This window comes from Rhinolophus hipposideros (assembly GCF_964194185.1).
Source record: "Rhinolophus hipposideros genome assembly, chromosome: 26".
NCBI classification, from domain to species: domain Eukaryota; kingdom Metazoa; phylum Chordata; class Mammalia; order Chiroptera; family Rhinolophidae; genus Rhinolophus; species Rhinolophus hipposideros.
Window position 1 is genome coordinate 5,026,438 of NC_138072.1, and position 19,785 is coordinate 5,046,222.

The 19,785-nt window shown below is 37.6% G+C and overlaps 1 protein-coding gene across 1 annotated transcript in view; it reads left to right on the forward strand.

Annotated features, from left to right (window-relative positions):
- UCHL5 (ubiquitin C-terminal hydrolase L5) overlaps nucleotides 1–19,433 on the forward strand; it is a gene marked incomplete at its 5' end in the record, with an annotated part of 21,549 nt that extends 2,116 nt beyond the window's left edge. Inside the window, 10 exon segments of the mRNA XM_081039207.1 lie at nucleotides 4,316–4,379; nucleotides 5,780–5,885; nucleotides 8,630–8,755; nucleotides 9,046–9,107; nucleotides 9,189–9,319; nucleotides 10,890–10,953; nucleotides 13,126–13,228; nucleotides 14,071–14,181; nucleotides 16,499–16,597; nucleotides 18,775–19,433. Coding sequence (XP_080895333.1) covers nucleotides 4,316–4,379; nucleotides 5,780–5,885; nucleotides 8,630–8,755; nucleotides 9,046–9,107; nucleotides 9,189–9,319; nucleotides 10,890–10,953; nucleotides 13,126–13,228; nucleotides 14,071–14,181; nucleotides 16,499–16,597; nucleotides 18,775–18,819 — 911 coding nt within the window. The 3' untranslated portion in view covers nucleotides 18,820–19,433.
- Nucleotides 19,434–19,785: the final 352 nt, after the last annotated feature.

The window sequence follows — 19,785 nt, forward strand, 5'->3', positions numbered from 1 at the left end:
TCTCAAAAGTGAAACATTAGATTCTGAATGCTATTTTAAATTTATTTTAAAAGTTTGTTCATTGGAGGAGAAATTATTTGTGGATTCAGTGAGTATATAAATACACATTTTGGTGGACTGTAATGTCATGGTAAAAGCAAAGTTCTTACTAAATTAAGAAACTGATGGAGCAGAACTATACTTTTAATTGGTATGGTACATACCTAATTCATAAGTGTACCAAAACTCTGATAGTCTACCAATTAAAAATAGAAGCTGTGGGTTGACTGGTTAGCTCAGTTGGTTAGAGCGTGCTGTTGATAATACCAAGGTTGCCGGTTGTATCCCCACTCGGGCCTCTGTGAGCTATGCCCTCCTTTAAAAAAACAAACAAAAAAAACCTGTGAATTTTTGCTTCCAGCCAAGATGGAGTAAAATGGACTGGATTTCCTTTCCTTTTCCTACAACAAATCGATGACCCCAGCATTCACTTTAAGAAAGTGGAAAAAGAAGAGTAAATTAAACCTAAAATAAGAAGATGAAATAATAAAGATCACAGTTGAAATCAGACAAACAGAAAAGAGAAAAATAGTGGAGAAAATGAAACCAAAAGTCGGTTTCTCAAAGGTTAGTAAAATGGGTTTACCTCTAGCCAGACTGATCAGAAAAAGGACAAGAGACACAAACAATATCAGGAATAAGAGAGATTATGTCACTACAGGTTCCACAGATATCAAAAGAATAATAAGAGAATAGTCTAAACATCTATATGCCAATACATTTGACAATTAGGGGAAATATACAAATTCCTTTAAAGACACAAATTACCAAAGCTCTCCCAAGAAGAAATAACCAGTATAGCCTTACATTTATTAAAGAAATTGAATTATAATTTAAAGTCTTTTCACAGAGACAACTCTAGCCACTGGCAACTCTAGCCACTGGCAAATAGGGAATGCCAATTCTACACAACTTTTCCCCCCAAATTGGAGAATGAATACTTCCCAACTTACTCTATGAGGGCCAGCATTATCCTAATATTCAACCAAGACAAAAACATTACAAGAAAAAGAAATTGCAGTCCTATAGCTATCATCAACCTAGATGCAAAAGTTCTGAATAAAATTTTAGCAAATCAAATCCAGTAATATATTAAATGGACACTGTGTCATGACTGAATGGGGTTTATACCTCAAATTTAGGCTTGGTTTAACATTTGAGATTCAATATAATTGACCATATTAACAAACTAAAGCAGAAAAACCATACAGTTATCTCAATAGGTATAAAAAGCATTTGACAGTGTCCAGCATCTGCTAAGAATGATGAAGTGTTAGGTTTTACCCTGCTTGCCAGCTAACGAGTTCGCCTGCCACTGTTTTATGGATGCTGGCAGACAAGTTGTCCTTTAGAGAGGAGGGGTTGAATTCCGTGTGGCACAAAGGCAGCAGGCAGGAGATTCACGTTTGTCTTGGTTCCCGTGTCCTCCAATTCATGGCAGTGGAGGGGGACCCAGGTGGATGCTGCACAGCGAGTCTGTCATAGCTGAGGGACTCTGAACTTGACGAGCTCCCAATTTTATATGAGTGAAGAGGCTGCTGGCAAGCCTGCGACTTCATGGGCAGCACATCGTCTTCCCTCTGCCACAGAGACAGATACTCTCTCCCCAGTCTATTTAGTAACATCCTTGAAAAGGTGGTTCCGAACCAATCTGGGAATTCCTCTCAGGAGACAGACAGAAAAAGGAGCAGCCCATTGAGGACGGCCTGTCAACAAAATCCATGCTTTCCACACCAAACATGCCATTCCTTAGCCAGTCTGATTGATCTGCTCTACAGGGCCGTTTGTACCAGGTCGCTGTCATCTCTTGTGCTTACGTGAAAAAGCCAGGTGGCTTTCCCCCTTAACTTGTTGTTCGGACCTTGCTCCTCTTGGTTTAAGGCATTAACCCAGGTACAGAGGGTGTGTTACTGACTGCACAGAGTCCACCTGGGCCCCCAGCAGGCCGTGAGCAGAGTCCCATCATCCACCACGGCTCTGGCCGGCGAGCTGAGGCAGATGGGGAGGACTTGGGCCAGCCCCGTGTTTTCTTAACACGCAGGATGAGAACTGTAAAGGCAGCGCGGAGGCCAGAAGCCAGGTCTCTTGAATCTGCTTGTTTCTCTTTCCACTGTGCCATGTATTTACTGGACATTGAATGTACACTCGGGGATCATTAGATATTGAGCGGGTATAAAGAGAAATGCTAAGAGTTGAGTACATACCTTGTTTTCCTTGAACAAGGAGATGAGTATGTGTTTAACATATGGTGATTTAAACAGTGTCACCACTTGAAATTCCACCCGTGCAAAAGATTTTGGGGCACTTTTATCCTGTGGACTTCTGTGGTTTGGTTATGATACGTACAACGTTTTAACATCTGGCCTTTTTGCGATTGATTTCCAATAGCAGGAACCACTGTTAGCAATGGCATAAGTGCCCTTTTGTGCCCTTTCCTGCACTCAAAGACACAGGTTCACGTTTACAAGGTTTTTTGCCCAACTTACTATGTGTTTATGTCTAGCCACCTAGCAACAACATCAGGTTGTTTCTGGTTCTTCTCTATTACAAGCTATGTAGTAACTCTCCTTGTACAAATATCTCTAATAGCAGAGTGGGTGGGGCACTTCATAGATATTTGCTGAACAGAGCCAACTGAGTCGTGGAATGGTGTGCATGCCCAAAGTCACATAGTTGGTTCACCCAACTTTTTTCTTTTTTAAATTTTATTTTATTGGGGAACAGTGTGTTTCTCCAGGGCCCATCAGCTCCAAGTCGTTGTCCTTCAATCTAGTTGTGGAGGGCGCAGCTCAGCTCCAAGTCCAGTCACTGTTTTCAATCTTTAGTTTCAGGGGGCACAGCCCACCATGCGGGAATTGAACCGAAAACCTTGCTTTTGAGAGCTCGCCCTCTAACCAATTGAGACATCCGGCCACCCCTCCAGAAGCCCAGTGGCAGCTCGCTCTCCTCAATCCAGTTGTGTAGGGTGCAGCTCACTGGCCCATGTGGGAATCGAACCAGCAACCTCATTGTTCAGAGCTCGCTCTAACCAACTGAGCTCTCTGGCTGCCGGACTTTTTCCATTTTTAACCATTGGTTTCTGCAGGTGGTCTGCAGGCTTCTCTAGTTCTCACTTGAAAATAATCTGGAATATTAGAAAGTACCCAGACATTGGGCACTTTCCAGACGTGAGTTTTAATTAGTTTTTAATTAGTTTTTTGGCACGTACTAGCTGTAGTGAATTTAAGCAAGCCACTTAGCATCCTAACCCTGTTCCATGTAATACTTGCTTTACTGGGATTAAAGAAAATGCTTTTAAAGCACACGTAGAAGGCACTAGTAAAGGTAGCTTTTTTTTTGCATTGCGATAATATAGCTCACATTTAGTGAACACTTAGAGCGTGCCAGGCACTGTATTAAATGTAGCTCATGTATAATAAATGATGTCACTTATTCCTTATAACAACTCTGTAAGTGTGGAGAACGGAGAGGTTAAATGGTCATACAGCTAGTAAACAGAGGAGCCAGGGTTCACACCCCGGCAGTTTGGAGGCCATGCTCTTAACCAGCACACCACTGCTGTGACACGTCCTACGGGAGACACTTACTGGTGTCTCAGCCTTGGCTGTTGACGTTTTGGGCCAGATAAGTCTTTGTTGTCGGGTTCTGTCCCTTGTAGGACGTTTAGCATCTGTGGCCTCTACCCACTAGATGCCACAGCCCACTGCCCCCCAGGGGGACAATAGTGACAGTAAAAATATCTCCAGATATTGTGTAATGTTCCCTGGGGTGGGGGTGGGGGGGAAGCAAAAAAATCACCCTGGTTGAGAACCAGTGTCCTAGAGGAAGAGCATGTTTGGGGGTAGTTGAAAATAAAAATTAGGGATTTAGGAAAAAGGTCAGAGTAAATATGTGATACAAAAGTCACTGTTAAGTGGTAGTTACTTAATACCATTTTTAAAAAGTGCAGTAAGAGAAAACGAGGGCTGAGCGCAGAGCTGGGGAAGCTTAGCAGTTGAATAAAAATAGTGGATGAAAAAAGAGCCAGAGATGGATAAAAACCTAGAAGGAGCAGTCATGGGGTGGCATTTCAGTGAAAAATTTTAAAATTATAAAAGCAATATATTCCCTTTGTAAATACTTAGAAAATAGTAAAGAAAACAATAGGGTTTGGTTCTGAACTTTTACCATTTTAATTTGTCCTGTCTTATTGCTCCTAAATATGCATTTCTTTTAGTTAGTATTTAAAGGTAAAGGTATGTATTTTGTATTCTAAAGAAAGGATTTCTTATTTTAGGTTGCCGAGGAGCCCAGGTAGAAGAAATATGGAGTTTAGAGCCCGAGAATTTTGAAAAATTAAAGTAAGTATAATTTTAGTTGGGTAAAAATAATGTCTATGCTAAAGCAAACTTTTGTCTGATTATTTTACTTGGATTACTGTAGGCTGAATACATTATATTGCAATATATTACATCCTTCAAGTCTTTTTTCAGTCCTGGCAAGATAGGTATTGTTATTCTCATTTTATAATCACGAACCTGAGGCTCACAAATAAGCAACTTACAAGAGATTAAAAACTATGTCCCTGTGATTCCGTATCAACAAAGTACTGACTGGTTGATTTTTTACAGCATTCACTTACTGATCAATAGCATTAGAACGTGGAACACATTTTAACATAAAAGACATGAATAAGAGGTCAGTCTACAAAAGCATATTTAATAATGTATATTAATAGTGAAACAGAACTTCTCTGTGCATTACCGTATCGCTTCTGGGGAGGTGACAGTTCAGATTCCAAATGTAGACGCCACGGAAGTAGCTTCTTCTCCCCACCCTGACTCGAGTCACCTCTCTGAGCCTCTCCTTAGCACCCCTAAGCCCCACCCTGTCGTGCAAATGGGGGGCTAGAGGAGTTTTGACTGCTGGGAGAGTTCTTGGGATAGGGACAAAGAGTAGGCTATTCACAGGGAAACGGCGACAGTTGGGATATGGCTAATGTTCTTAATAGGAAGAAGGGAGCAGTAAGAATGGGGTCGCTTGCTCCCCCTCTTCTGCCCCCCCAAAGTGCAAGCATTTTGGGTGGAATGAGAGACCAGCTCTAGCTGAGTGACCAGGGAAGGTTAGTTAAAGATGTGTCACCTGAACTGTTTTTAAAGGATAGGAATGATGTTTGTTGCAAGGAAGGTCGTTGTGGAGGAGACGGGAGAGCATCTAGAGTGGTGATTTTCTGCCTCAGGGGCAGCAACAGTTCCTTTAGGGAAGTGGGTGACTTCATTACGGACCAGATGACAGCATCTGTTCCTACTGTAGTTTGACAGTTGTTCATTAATCCAATAATTACATGAAGGTGACTCCCTGTATTTTATAATACGTATGCTGTCAATCATAGATCCATAAACACTCTCAGTGAACTTTATTCGTACATACTGGAATTCAGTATGGCGGTAGCAGCTTCTAGTTTTGCTATGTTCCTTTTTTTTTTTTCGAGTGAGGTGATACAAGGTAGAAATGAATAATCCACAGATCTGAGAACAAACCTTTCATTATAATTCTGTTTCAACTGATGTGATTTTGAGTTTTGTTACCTTTGCCGTAGGCAACATTCTAGTGGCTAAAAAGCAATAGAAACCTTTAAAAAAGTTAAAATTAACTTCATTTGCATTTTATTTGTTAAGTGGCTGACTAAACTTTAACATACTGACAATATGTTATGAAAGAAGCAGGGTTTAGTGTCACTAATTTGCATTTTATTTTGTAGGCCAGTTCACGGCTTAATTTTTCTTTTCAAGTGGCAGCCAGGAGAAGAACCAGCAGGCTCGGTGGTTCAGGACTCCAGACTTGACACGATATTTTTTGCTAAGCAGGTACGGTCCTTAGGTACGCTGAAGTCTTGAGAGCAGTCTTTCTTACAAACAGGACTCTTCTACCTATGTGTCCTTAACGTAGCTGTCCTCAAACTTTTTCTCTTAAGACCCCTTTACATTCCTTAAAATTGTTGAGATTCCCCAAAGAATTGCATCCATTTCGAGAGGTAATAATGCTGGCTGTCTTATGCTGATCAGACACTCTAATTTGAGATGTGCCTGTCTGTGGATCATCAATAAAACACTGGGAAAATAAATTGTCTTCTAGTAATTACAGTTTGTGCACAAGGATCCAGGAAGGACGGTTTGGTAAAGCATCTCTACGCAGCATCACTGTCTAGTTACCATTTCACTGATGACAAAGCTAAGGTCTGACATACTTGCTTAAGATGTTGCAGTGGTACAGGGTCTGCCTGACGTCCTCTGTTCAGTCCTTCAGGAAAGAATGAGGGAGTGCCCGCAATGGGACAGATACTGTGCTGGGTGCCTGGGGAAGGATACACAGTCGTGATCCCTGCCCTCATGGTGCTTAGAATTTAGTGGAAGAGATGACTATTCATCAGTGAAATGTAAAATTACAGTGGTGATAAGGGCCGCCTAGAGTGAAATGAAAACCGTAGTACAAAGTGGGAAAACAATCTCTGACGCTACCGTCAGTTCAAACACCAACTACAGAGTTCACGGAACCCCAAGACCACCGCATGTTCTGTAATTTGCTAGAAAAACTCATAGACTTCACCAAAAGCTGTCATAGTTACTACAGTCATGGTCCATCCCAGGGAAAGGATACAGAGTGTCCTCAACAGATTGTCCCCCCAACAAGGGGGAGGTAGCATGGGGTGGGAAGGGGTCGGGCCCATTTAGGGACCTAACTTGACTGAAATATAATCAAGACACACAGATGTCACATATTCAATGTATATAATTTGATGAGTTGGGAAGGTGTTATTTTCTATTCATTTTTAAAAAGTTATGGATTATAGAGTTGAAGTCCTTAGATCATAGAAATGTTCGGTAATATTCTCTGCTACAGTCTTAGCATTAGCCTAGTGTTGGGTACATATTCTGTGCCGTGATTTTGGAAGAATGTGTGAATGACGATGAATTTTAACATCTAACTTTCCTCCTACCAACCCATCCCCAGATAATTTCACCCGAGATAATTCTGGCCCAAGATAAGGGAGCACCAAGTCTCAACAACGTTTGAGTGACTACCTTTAGGAAGTCTCCTTTAAACAAAAATTTTCACCCAAATTTACTAAAGAACTGTGATTCTGATCAAAGAATTACTTTTTAAAAGAGCAACCATATCGATTGGATTCTAGATTTGTTACTTTCCCCTAATTCATCAATTATGAGACAGTTTTAAGTACAAAATACTAGAAGAGAGGAATTACAGAAGTGTGGTGTATCATCATATTTGTTTGAGAATTGGGCGTAAGAGAGTGTTTTCTAGTGGAGAAAACAGTATTATCAAGGAGTTTTTCAAACCTACTGTAGTTAAACATGTAAGAATCTGGTGGATGCTCAGAAGCCTCTGGCAACCTGAAAAGTAGAGGAGTACAGGAATTAAAGAGGGGGATAGTTGAAAATTTTCCTTCTGAAATCAGGAAGGCTATAAATAGATAACTGACCAAATTGTAAAACCGTAATTGAATTAGCATTTTAGGGAAAGACTACAATTAGAAAATGGTACTTAATTACAGTATAGTAACAAAATAATAGCAATAGGACGAAGCTGTATTTTTCAGTCATTTAGCAAATTTACTTCCACTCTACAGTTGATTTTGCTGGTGTTCACTCTGGTCACCTGAGGTTCTTCCCAGCTCTGTGCTTGCGACACTGTGTGGGTGCTGCAGGGACTGTGGGCGGAGCCCTTGTCCATAAAGAGGTTATAATCCTGCTGGACAGGCCACGTGTGTGTCCAGAACCAGTCTGGCCTGGCGGCTAAGTGCGTGAGTTCCAGAACCAGATGCCTGCCTGCGTCCGCTGGCTCTGCCCTGTGGGCGGTGACTTAACCTCTCGGTACCTCAGCCTCCACAAATGGAAATGAGCACGATAATACTACTCCTTCTTCATAGGCTGTTGAGAGGACAAAAAGAATTAATATGTGTGAAATGCCTAGAAAAAAAGTACCTGGCACCTACTAAGTGCCACCTAAATGCCACCTCTTGACCAGACTGTAACGCCCACATGATCTGTTAAATAAACACTTAACAGTTAGATGATGGCAGTATAAAGACTGTATAATTGAGTTGAAATTGTATGTGGACAGTTTGAATCCTTTTTAGGAATTCAAATGAAGGTAAAAACTATTTTAGGACTTGTAGGATAATTTCTCAGAGAGCCACAGGTGAGTGAGTTGGAGCTTGGCTGGGTGCTGGAATGCGGGTCGAGTTCAGACAGCTAGAAATGGGTTTCGGAGGAAGTGAACAGAAGGCGAGGCATCTTTTGTTGGTTTACCCAGCCTTGTTTTATGTCAGGAAAGATGGGTCTTGTTATCCTACCTGGATTGTTCTCACCGATATTCTGAGTTCATTTCACGTTTCCTAGAGTCTTCCAGTCCAGAATTTTCAGCAAATTCCTGAAACTCGGTTAGAATGGAAATTAAACATGTTTATGCTAAGTCTGCGTGAAATAAAATGGGAAAACTATTAACGTTCTTCATATTCTGGGGGTCACTGTCACCAGGTAAAAGCTGCATCTTTTAAACAAATGGATGTTTTTGCTGTTGTGTTTCATAGGTCATTAATAATGCGTGTGCGACTCAAGCCATAGTCAGTGTGTTACTGAACTGCACCCACCAAGACGTCCACTTAGGAGAGACCTTAGCAGAGTTTAAAGAATTTTCGCAAAGCTTTGATGCCGCTGTGAGTACAGTCTAAGTATTGTTAAAATGCCCTATTTGTGATCGTTCTTATTTTATTTATTTATTTATTGTTATTATTTTTTAATTTATTGGGGTGACAATTGTTAGTGAAATTACATAGATTTCAGGTGTACAATTCTGTATTACATCGTCTCTAAATCCCATTGTGTGTTCACCAGCCAGAGTCAATTCTTCCATCACCATATGTTTGATCCCCCTTACCCTCATATCCCTCCCCCCACCACCCTTAGATGTTCTTATTTTAATGGGCTGCTCTAAAAACTGTTTCAGATGAAAGGTTTGGCACTGAGCAATTCGGATGTGATCCGACAAGTACACAACAGCTTTGCCAGGTAAAGGGACTTTATTTTACGGAAACCCTGTTTCTTTCTTTGACTGTTTGTGTCTCACGATTTTTTTCTTCTTCACTGCAGACAGCAAATGTTTGAATTTGATGCAAAGACATCAGCAAAAGAAGAAGATGCGTTTCACTTTGTCAGTTATGTTCCTGTTAATGGAAGACTGTATGAATTAGATGGATTAAGAGAAGGACCGATTGATTTAGGTAATCCGATTCCTGTTCCTGGTATTTCATTTTTGAGAAGGGAAAAGATTTTGGGTTTTCCCCTCTGCGTTAGCCACAGTGCAGCTTAGATTTTGAAGGGGAAGAGGGCTGCCAGGCAGTAAATGTCAAGAAGGCTTTAAGCTCTTCAGTACTTAGGAAATCGACAGAGAGGAAGGGTGTATTGACTAGCTCAATTCGAATCTTTCTTGCTAAGAGAAAATAATTTTTAACCCATCGATGACATAATTTCTTTTTTATTCTCCATTTAACATTTAAAAACTACTTCATCTAGTGAACTGAAGTTATTCTTGTTGTTTTTAACCTACTGATAAGTGAGAGTAAGCATTTCTTATGTTGTACTACAATATTTTCATTGAAATTGGATCATTCAGAATCACTATAATTCGGTGTTGAACCATCTACAAAAATGTTTTTTTTCAAAGTTGCTCTTTCAGTAGCACACTAATGTGCTGTCCTTTGTGCCAAAGGTTAGATTTGTCTCATCCCACCCTGTTTCTAACCTTAAGCAAAAATGATAAATGGTTTTTGAGGGTGGGGTTACAATGGGTGGTTCTTACAAAATACTGAAATTAATAGGCCCATAAGAGAATCTTAACTCCTTATTTTTATCTCATTTTCTTTTTTTGTTGTTTATTAGGTCCATTTTTAAGTCCAACAAAACCCGTTTTAATTTTATTGAATCTAATGTTATCTGAATGTTATCTGTTGTTCATAAAACTTTATACTTTTCACATTAAAAAAAGTTATCATAGTTTCATTTTGTTTATACTTTTTGACTATAGAACCAATGATTTTTTTTAATCTAACACAGATTTACATCTCATCTCTATATTTACAAATATTTATTTTTCTCTGTCTTTATAGAAAATGAATAGAATATTTCTTCAGTTCTGTGGAAGTTGATTTTGTCTAGTTTAGTGATTGATCTAATCTCTGCGTTTTCTCTGTTGGCTCTGTTCGGTCAGCCATTCATTTATTAGAACCATCAAATATAAAGGAAGTAAGAGAGGAAAGAGAGCATCCAGTTTTACTGTACAACTGGTGGCTGTGCTAAAACTTATGGTGAAAAAGAAGATTAAAACAACTGTATAAAATTGGTTTTGCTTTATGTGTAGATTTCAGTTTTTTATTCTATAGTTAGGGTGGTGGGGAGTCTTCCAGATAAGGATTAAATCCTTATTTTGCCACTAACGTGGCTGCTGGTTTTTCTTAGTGGTCAGTTTCGTCATCTGTAAAAGGAAGGTAGTTACCCTTATTTCTCAGAGTTGTGAGTTTTAATGATAGAACTCCCTAATTCATTGCCTTCTCAAACATCTGTTCAGTACTTGCTAAGTGATGAAATAACATGGCAGAGTAAATTAGGGTGTGCTCTTTCCCCATGTTATTACTCAGAAAATAAGAATTGAAGCTGAACATAGCAGTGCTAAAAGGATTTTTACCATCCTGAATTTCCTAAAATGTGTATAAAAAAAGAGATTTTTGACCAAACTTTTGAAATGATATCAATGTTGACTGTATTTGCTTTCAATGCTTTCACGTTTTTTTCTAGGCGCGTGCAATCAGGATGACTGGATTGGCGCAGTGAGGCCAGTCATTGAAAAAAGAATCCAGAAGTAAGTTCTCAGCTCGTTTCATGGGCACAACACTCTGGCTCTTAAACACTTTTAAAACCTTTTATTTCATTTTCATTCTAGCAATGCTTATTGAACATCTGCTTTTGATCGGGTTGTTGTGTTCAGGAAATGCATTTCAGGAAATCTCTAAATTCTACAAAGTAAGAGGTCATCTCGTTTTTTATAGAAGTTAAACATGCAGCCCTCCACTAAGTTAGATATTTTGTACAGTTACTTTGTAGAGCTTTGTTTCTGAGCATCTATTATTTTATTAAACTTTTTAAGGTAATTATGTTCACATTCAGTTATTAAAAAAAAAATACAGAGGTCCTTACCCTGCAGCGGTAACAGTGTTTCAGTCAGGGTATCGGCCTTGATGCTGCGCGGGATAATTTCTTCGCCACAAGGATTCCTCATGTGGCCCTTTTAGAGACACACAGGGCACCCTGCCATCCCTCCCCTCCATCTTTCATGCCTAGTTCTATAATTTTTGTCATTTACATAATGTTACATAAATTGCATATAGTATGTTACCTTTTGCATATACTGTTACTGTTATGCATATAGTATGTTACCTTTTTGGATTGGCCTCTTTCACTTAGCACGATTCTGGAGATTTTTCTAGGTTGTTAAGTGCGTCAGTTGTTCATTCTTCTTCTCTGTCAATGGGTAATAGTCTGTGGTGTGGATATGCCCATTTCCCCCATTGAAGGACATTTGGATTATTTCCAGTTTGGGCCTATCATGAATAAAGCTGCAATAGACATTTGGGTACAGATTTTTGTGTGAACATAAGTTTTCATTTCTTTAGGAGAAATGCCCAGGGGTACCATTGCTGAGTCGTATGGTAAAGGCATATTTAATTTTTTAAGAAACTAGCAAACTCTTTTCAGAGTGACTGTACCATTTTACATTCCCACCAGCAATGTGTGAGTGATCCAGTTTCTCCACATTATTGCTAGCGTTTGGTTTTGTCAGTTTTTCATTTTCACCAGTTTGATACATGGGTAGTGATATTTCATTGTGATTTTAATCCTCATTTCCCCAATGACTAATGAGGTTGAAAATCTTTTCATGCCTTTTGCCTGTTTTTGTAGTAGGATTTTTTTTGTTTTTTGACTGTGGAACCTTGAAGTTCTTCACAGATTCTAGACGCTGCTAGTCCCTAATCAGACACATTGCCTGCAGATGTTCTCTTCCAGTCTGTAGCCCATTTGTTCATCCTCCCAACTGGTCGTCTGCAGAGCAGAAGCTCTTAATGCCAATGCAGTCCAACCATTTATCAAACTTTCCCACCAGGAATTGTATTTGTAGTGTCAAATCTAAGAATTCTTTGCCTAGCCTTAGAGCCCAAAGATTTTTCTACTGTCTTTTTTTCTAAAGGGTTTATAGTTAAACATTTTACATTTAAGTCTGTGACTTATTTTGTTAATTTTTGTATATGGTGTGAAGTTAAGTCAAGGTTCATTTTCTTTCTTTCTTTATTTTTGCCTCTGAATGTCCAACTGCTCTGCACCCTCTGTCGAAAGGCTGTCCTCCCTCACTGAGTCGGTCCAGCACCCTTGCGAAAAGCCTGCTGGGCATCTTCGTGTGGGTCTGTTTCTGGGTTCACTGTTCCGTTCCATTGATGTCTTGGTCTGCCCTCTGCCAGACTACGCAGTTCTGATCACTGGAGCTGTAGGTCTTCCCATGAGGTAGACCGATGCCTCCAACTTCATGCCTTTCCTTCAAAATTGTTGTAGCTATTATGACATTGTAGCTATTATTAATTGTTGTAGCTATTATTATGTGGTGTAAAGTATCTGATGAAAACAGTCTCACAAGAAGTTGATCCAAAGATAGTAAAGATGTCTAAGGTCTAAAAACAATTGTTTTAGCTCTATTAGTTGCCCTGTCTTCCCACATATACATTTGAGTAAAATCTTATCTATAGCTCCAAAAACTCTTGCTGGGATTTGATAGCAATTGTGTCAAACGTTTACCTCAATTTGAGGAGAACTGGCATTGTACGATGTCGAGTCTTCCAATCCACGAACCACAGGATCTCTCTCCATTCACTTGGATCTCCCAGAGAATCATGAGTAATCACAGTCGATTACCTTAATTGTAATAATGTTACAGTTCTTCATTACGTTATAAACTTCATTTTTTTTTTTTAATTTTTCTTTTTAGGTACAGTGAAGGTGAAATTCGATTTAACTTAATGGCCATTGTGTCTGATAGAAAAATGATATATGAACAGAAGATAGCAGAGTTACAAAGACAGCTTGCTGAGGTTTGTGGCATGTTTTTAAGTGAAGAGTTCTTGGTTATTCTCAGGGAAAATATTTGCTTTTCTTTCCCTCCTTTCCCTTTCTTGCTTTTTTTTAAAAAAAATATATAGATTTAATCTAGTGTCCTGAGCGATGTTTAAGAAAATGTATTCTGGAGTTAGGCTCCCTAGATTCAGCCCCTGGCTTTGCCATTTAGTGGATGCATGAATTTGAGTATATTTCTTTGTGTTTCAGTTTCTTCATGTGAAATGAGGATAATAATGTTTACCTTACCAGGTTTTTGTGAAGATTAAGCGAGATAATATATGTTAAACCACTTTAAACAGTGACAAATAGTAAACACTAAGTGTTAGCAATTAACTATTTACTGTAATTTCGTTATATAATTAAGCAAGTTAGAATATATTTCTCACAGAATTAATTGGTACATTCAGATTCACCTATATTCTTTACTAATTTTTATGACTGATTAGCTTTCTATAGTAAATATGACTAGAGAAGAGAATTAGTAATAGACCCAAAGACCTTTTTTACATTTCTTTGATCACATTTTCTTAAGAGTATATTTAAGTAAAGTTATTTTACAGCTGAACCAAAGATTATAGCAGTATAGTATATTACACTGTGGATTGTTTTTAGGTGAACATCCGTATTATTATAGAACATAGAAATATGGAAGGTACTGCCTACAGCTTTTATCCTTTAATATTAGAGTTATTAGGCTGGTATTTGTCACCATATTAAGGGTAAAATTGGAAAAGAATTGTACTATGTTTATCAATTTGAAATATCCTTGACTTAAACCTCTGTTACTAGGGTGTGTTATTTTTTTCTTTCCCCTAAGGAGGAACCCATGGATACAGATCAGGGTAATATGTTAAGTGCTATTCAGTCAGAGGTTGCCAAAAATCAGATGCTTATTGAAGAAGAAGTACAGAAATTAAAAAGATATAAGGTATTTTTTTCATTTGCTCCTTTAATGTTTTAATGTAGAGTTGTAGATTTTGACATGAAGGTATGTTGAATACTTGATTGTTTTTCTCCCATTATTGACTAGTTTTCAGAATAATAAGTTGATTCTCTGGCACCCTACAAAGGTACTAGTGAGGTTTCTTTGTCATTTTTTTTTGAGTTCACTGCGGTTGTTGATGCTCCAGTTATCCCACCTTTGGCCATTAGGAGGCGCTTCAAGCCGTCTCCTGAGTCCTTCTGACATGACTCTTCGTCTCTGGTAGCTTCCAATTGCTTTCTAGATGACAAGATGTTTCGGACCCATTTGTACATTTTCTGCTTCAGGCTCAGAATCAGCCATTTTTTCGAGAAGCCTGAGTCCTGCTGGTGGGAATTGGTGAGCCCAGGGTGCTCAGTGACGCTGAGTAGTCATACTTCCCAGAAGTATGTCAGAATTATGAAATGGCCACTAAGAAATATATTTTTGTCTGTTTCTTGTTTTATTTTTGAAGAGAAAATTCAACGTGAATTCATATTAATACTTAAATGTAGGTTAAAGGGCATTTGCATCTTTTCAGCTGAAAACACTGGTTCCTAGCAACAGTAACATACTTATTTGCTTCATGCTACATAGGTATAGCACATGTATGTATAATTAATATTTATATGCCTTATGCTATATGTAGAATGCATGTGCACGTATGTGTGTGTGTGTATGTATAAAAAAGGTTCAGAATAAGAATACCAGCATTGTTAATAACAACTGAAAGGTTTCTTCTTAATTTTTTCCTTAGGATATATCCTTTTCCTTAGGATATGTCCCATTTTAAATGAACAATCAAATTACTGTGTTTTTAAATTCACCTGAAAAAAATTTCTCATGGTGTGGTTCTCTTACCAATGTGATACACAAATGAGCTTGTTTTATTCTTCTTTCCAATTAAGGTTAAAGTTTTTTTTAATGTAATTATGTCAAACATTTGTATAATTCAGAGTCCAATATAAAGCAAGCCTATCTTTAATAATGTCATTCTCCTTCACTTGCAGTCTGTCTCTGATAAGCTTTCCTCAGAGAGAGCGCAGAGAGTGAAGGGAACTTTGAATTTTGTATGGCTTGGGAAATGGTACTTATGTCATTTGTCATGTGTGTAGAAAAAGCGTTGTTATTTGTTGAAAGCTCAGTGGAAGGCAAGGAGTGTCCTTTTTCTTTTCGTTGCTCACTACAGTGCTTTGCATCACACTTAACAGCCACCAATGATTGTAAAGTAAAATAATGGACCTTGGACTAGCAGGATTTCTTCAGGTGGAAGTGGCAGGGCCTGGCTCCAGAGTATTCCAGGCAGGGAAAAGGGAGTCAAGTTCAAGGAGACAAGAAAGTAAGGGATGAAAGTTTGAATATTTACCTTTCATTTTATGTGATATAAAAAAACAACTATTTGTCATATATATACTCTTATGCAGCATTATTACCAAATTAACTAATTTTTAATATTTGCCTAAAATAAAACACAAAGTAGGTTTTCAGAATCTTTCCCTGATACGTTGTATAAGAATCATTTGGTCAGAAAAAGATAAAATGATCCTCATTCTGATATGAAATGAACATGTGTTAAGATTTTTGTTTGATTTCTTAATGAATTGAAGGAATCTGGAAAATGTCACAAATAGTTCAAATGAGAAATCAAAGCAGCTCAAATTTATATGAAGTAAAGGAATGTTGAAATGAATTCACAAAAGACGGAAACTATTTTTTTTGTGTGTGTGGGAGAAGGGGACGATCTCTGCCAGAGAAAACATCACATAGCTCAATGGCAGTAAAAGGCTGGAATCACATAACTCGGGAGGTTGAGCTCTAGACAACGCAGTTTTCCATTATAACACATTTCTCCCTCTACAGTCTACCCCCTTATGATAAAAAACAATTTAAAGAAAGATTATTCTTGATTACAAAATAAAGCTGGTCTCAATAGGCTATTCTTGATTATAGTTCTAGTAAGTAGTGAAAGTGCCGATCTGTCCTGTGGGTTGTAAATTCACTTTCCTAAGCAAGTTCAGTTTTCATAAATAATTTTAGACTAGACTTTGAAAAGCCTCTGTTATCTGCTGAGCCCAGAGTACTAGGAAGCCACACCCAAGACACTCGGCACATGTATTATTGTATTAGTCTTTATTCTCAGTACGAACTGAATCTCATTTCATTTTTTTTTTCTTTTGAGAATGGGGGTTTTCTTCCATTTCTATTTTGAGTTGGATGCAAAATTAAAATGTCAGAAACTTGGTGGAAATGTAGTTAGTGTGGTTTGATGTTTGCTTTTTTTCAGATTGAAAACATCAGAAGGAAGCATAATTACCTGCCCTTCATCATGGAGTTATTAAAGACGTTAGCCGAACACCAGCAGTTAATACCGCTGGTAGAAAAGGTAAGCCTTTCTTGGTGAGTACGTAAGTGGCATTTAGGTTCCCCCAAACAGGCTGTTTTCTGGCTTGAGTAGAAGTAAAATTGGTTGAAGCTTTTTTATTTTTATGTGTTTGCTTTTACCTGTTGTTTCATATTCTAGATGAGTGTTAGTTTAGTCCAATACTGCTTTAGTCTTCAAGGATCCTGTGTCACAACTTAGGTAGTGTTGTATTAGAATAACATCGAAAACATTTTCTTTTTTGTAAAAACAAATTTTAATGTTAACAATTGACATAATAGATCTTTTTTCCTTATTTAACAAACATTTGAATAATCATAGACTTTAGAGCTAGGTGGACACTGAAGGGAGAAAAAAATGTAGCCAAGTCTAAGAAATAGGTTTTCTTATTGCTAAGCTAGTATTCCTTCCATTGAGGGAAAACTAACATAGATTAGTGAAAAATTCTAAGATATTTTGCCTTTGATATGAGGCACTTAAAATAGTTGTTGGATGAATGAAAAGCATTTAGATTAGATTGTTTTTAAGTTTATACTATAAATCGGTGTTTCTGAAAGTGACCCATTGCTGGATTCACTTTAAAATACATGTTACATGGCCCCTCCCCAGTAATTCTGTTATGGGGGAAGGAATATTTAATAAGCCCCCCCCAGTTCTAATGCAGCTGGTCTGTGTACCCCATTCTGAGAAACACTTTGAGAAAACACTACTAGGCAAACAAAATTTTGGACAATTAACTGAAAGAATACATGGTAGGTATATTTTTCTCATTAATTTTAAAGTTTATGAAGCAAAGATACATTTCAACCCAGCTGTTTCTTATCATCATGTACTCCAAATATGAAATGTGAGTTAATGTTTCGTGTATACCTTATTACCTGGATCCTGAAATGTGTGCTGCAACATTTACTATTAAATACGAAAAAATTATTGCCCAACACTGCTAAATCGTCTCTTTTGCATATAGGTTTTTTTATTCATGTATCTTAGGGCATTAGATAGGAAACTGATTCTTATAATTTTAGATTAACAGTTAGGGTCCTGTGATCCTCAAAATTGCTCCATTAACAGAGTAGCTATGGTGTTCTTTGTACAAAACACTACAACATATTTCTGTACTAAAAACAGTAAACAAAATCATAATGTAGACTGTTATGCTACATTATATATATTAGATTTTATGTACAGATAAATATTAGGGACCAGTCAAACGTTATTAGAGAAATTTTATATGTATATACATCTTGTGCATTATGCTTTAAAATTGGTCTGTGAATTTTTTTTGCAAATTAGGAAAAGGACAATTCTTGTTTGATTATAATGACAGTATGTCCCCAGACTTTGAAAAATGCCTGGAGAACAACAGCTTTGGCTTCTGTTAGAAATGTACTTCCTTAGCTTGCGTTATTTTGGACACAAGGTGGCAGTATCTGAACGCCCAGTGTTAGGGGTACGCCCATCAACCTGTCCGTGTGTCTGCATCTGTGCTAGCTTCTGCCTGTTTTTCCAGAATGTTCCTTGATTGTTAATATTGCACATTTACTATTGTGGTACGTTTATTTCTTGTATATGTGTGATATTTGGCATCTCCTTAGATTCTAAAGGGAATTCAGATTGATTATTTGGTTAAAATTTTTGAAACGCTTTAATTATTCATCGTTTATCTAGCTGCGGCTATATTCCAGGCTCTCTGTTAATGTCTGTAGCCATGAATAAGGCACGTCTTCTCTCTGAAGCAACTCATGATACGGTCGGGAAAATGATAAGTAAGCTATTATAGTACCGTGATGTTAGGTTAAACTCATTTATTTAAGTATGTAGAAACACAGGGTTTTTCTTAAACTCCATTTTAATGAGAAGTAGGCACATGTAAGTATGTTGTTTTGAAGTCTTTATGAATAAGTATGACTTTATGGAATGGATAATGGTGTATTTTAAAATAATTATTTTATAATAATACATTTCAACTTCAGATAAGAAAGAACTACAAACCAGACATGGTTTTTTTGTGTGTGGAGGACAGAGTGTAACTATACATTCATAAAATAGTCTGTTGCAAACTAGAAATCTTACAAACAATGCATTTTAAGTCTTTCAGCTTAATACCCTCTTACATTTTATTTTAATATGATCTAACACAGACTTTCAAGATTTTATAGCATACTATCTTTAATTTCTAGGCAAAGGAAAAACAGAATGCAAAGAAGGCACAGGAAACCAAATGAAGAAGATGCTTTGGGATATGTTCACACTTCTGCTTCTGCACTTATTTTCATGGAAACATTAATTTTGAAGAACTTTGAGCAACACCCTCTTGAGTCTGCACGTTTGGCAGCAGTACCCGTCTGTCTTGTCTGTAATGCATGGACTCATCCACCTTCCCTACTGCGTCATGTGCATGTAGTGCCTGTTAAATAAAAGGATGCTAAGAGTGCCTGCCCAAATGCCATTGTGTGACATTGGATCTGAGGATATAGAAGTACCGTGATGAATCTAGAAAATGCACAAATGATATTCTCTATCTGTAATTGTTACAATTAATCTTATCGATCTCGTAGCTCAGTTAAATGCTTAAAATGTATGAATGTCAGATCTTGATTAAACTGGACCTCTTGTTTCTTTCCATCATGATCTAATGAAAAAAAATCAGTATTTCTGTGTTTGATAGCTAAATATTTTGAGGGTTTTAAAACTGAATTTTATCTCCCATACCAATTATTTGAAAAAGTATGATTTTAATGAAAAGCATTTGAAAAGGATAAAAGTACAGTTTCTAGTGATTTTCACTGCTGCCAGTAGAAAAAGTAATAAACATCCCAATTTTATTTTCACAAACTTTCTTGAAGTGTTTGGGGTTATTTATTTATGTATTGTAGAATTGTCTCAGGAAGGTATATTATTTTCAAAGCAAAATTTCAGGCAAAGAACACGTCTTAAAGATTTTTGGTGTTACTCTCAGTTTGGTTACGCTCAGTTTTTTAAGCTGTTAAGCTGTATCTTTGTAGAAAATGAGGTGTTTGACAATTCTGGGTTATCTGCTTTTTAAAAAAGGGTGGTAATGGTGGAGGATCCTTACATGCCAATTTGAACAAAATTAGTCTTGTCCAGTAGTTTCTAAGAGCCATATACAGTTTGCCCCCAGTGGAGTTTTTTTCATTGCTTTAGGGAATTGCTTTGTTTTTTATTTTATA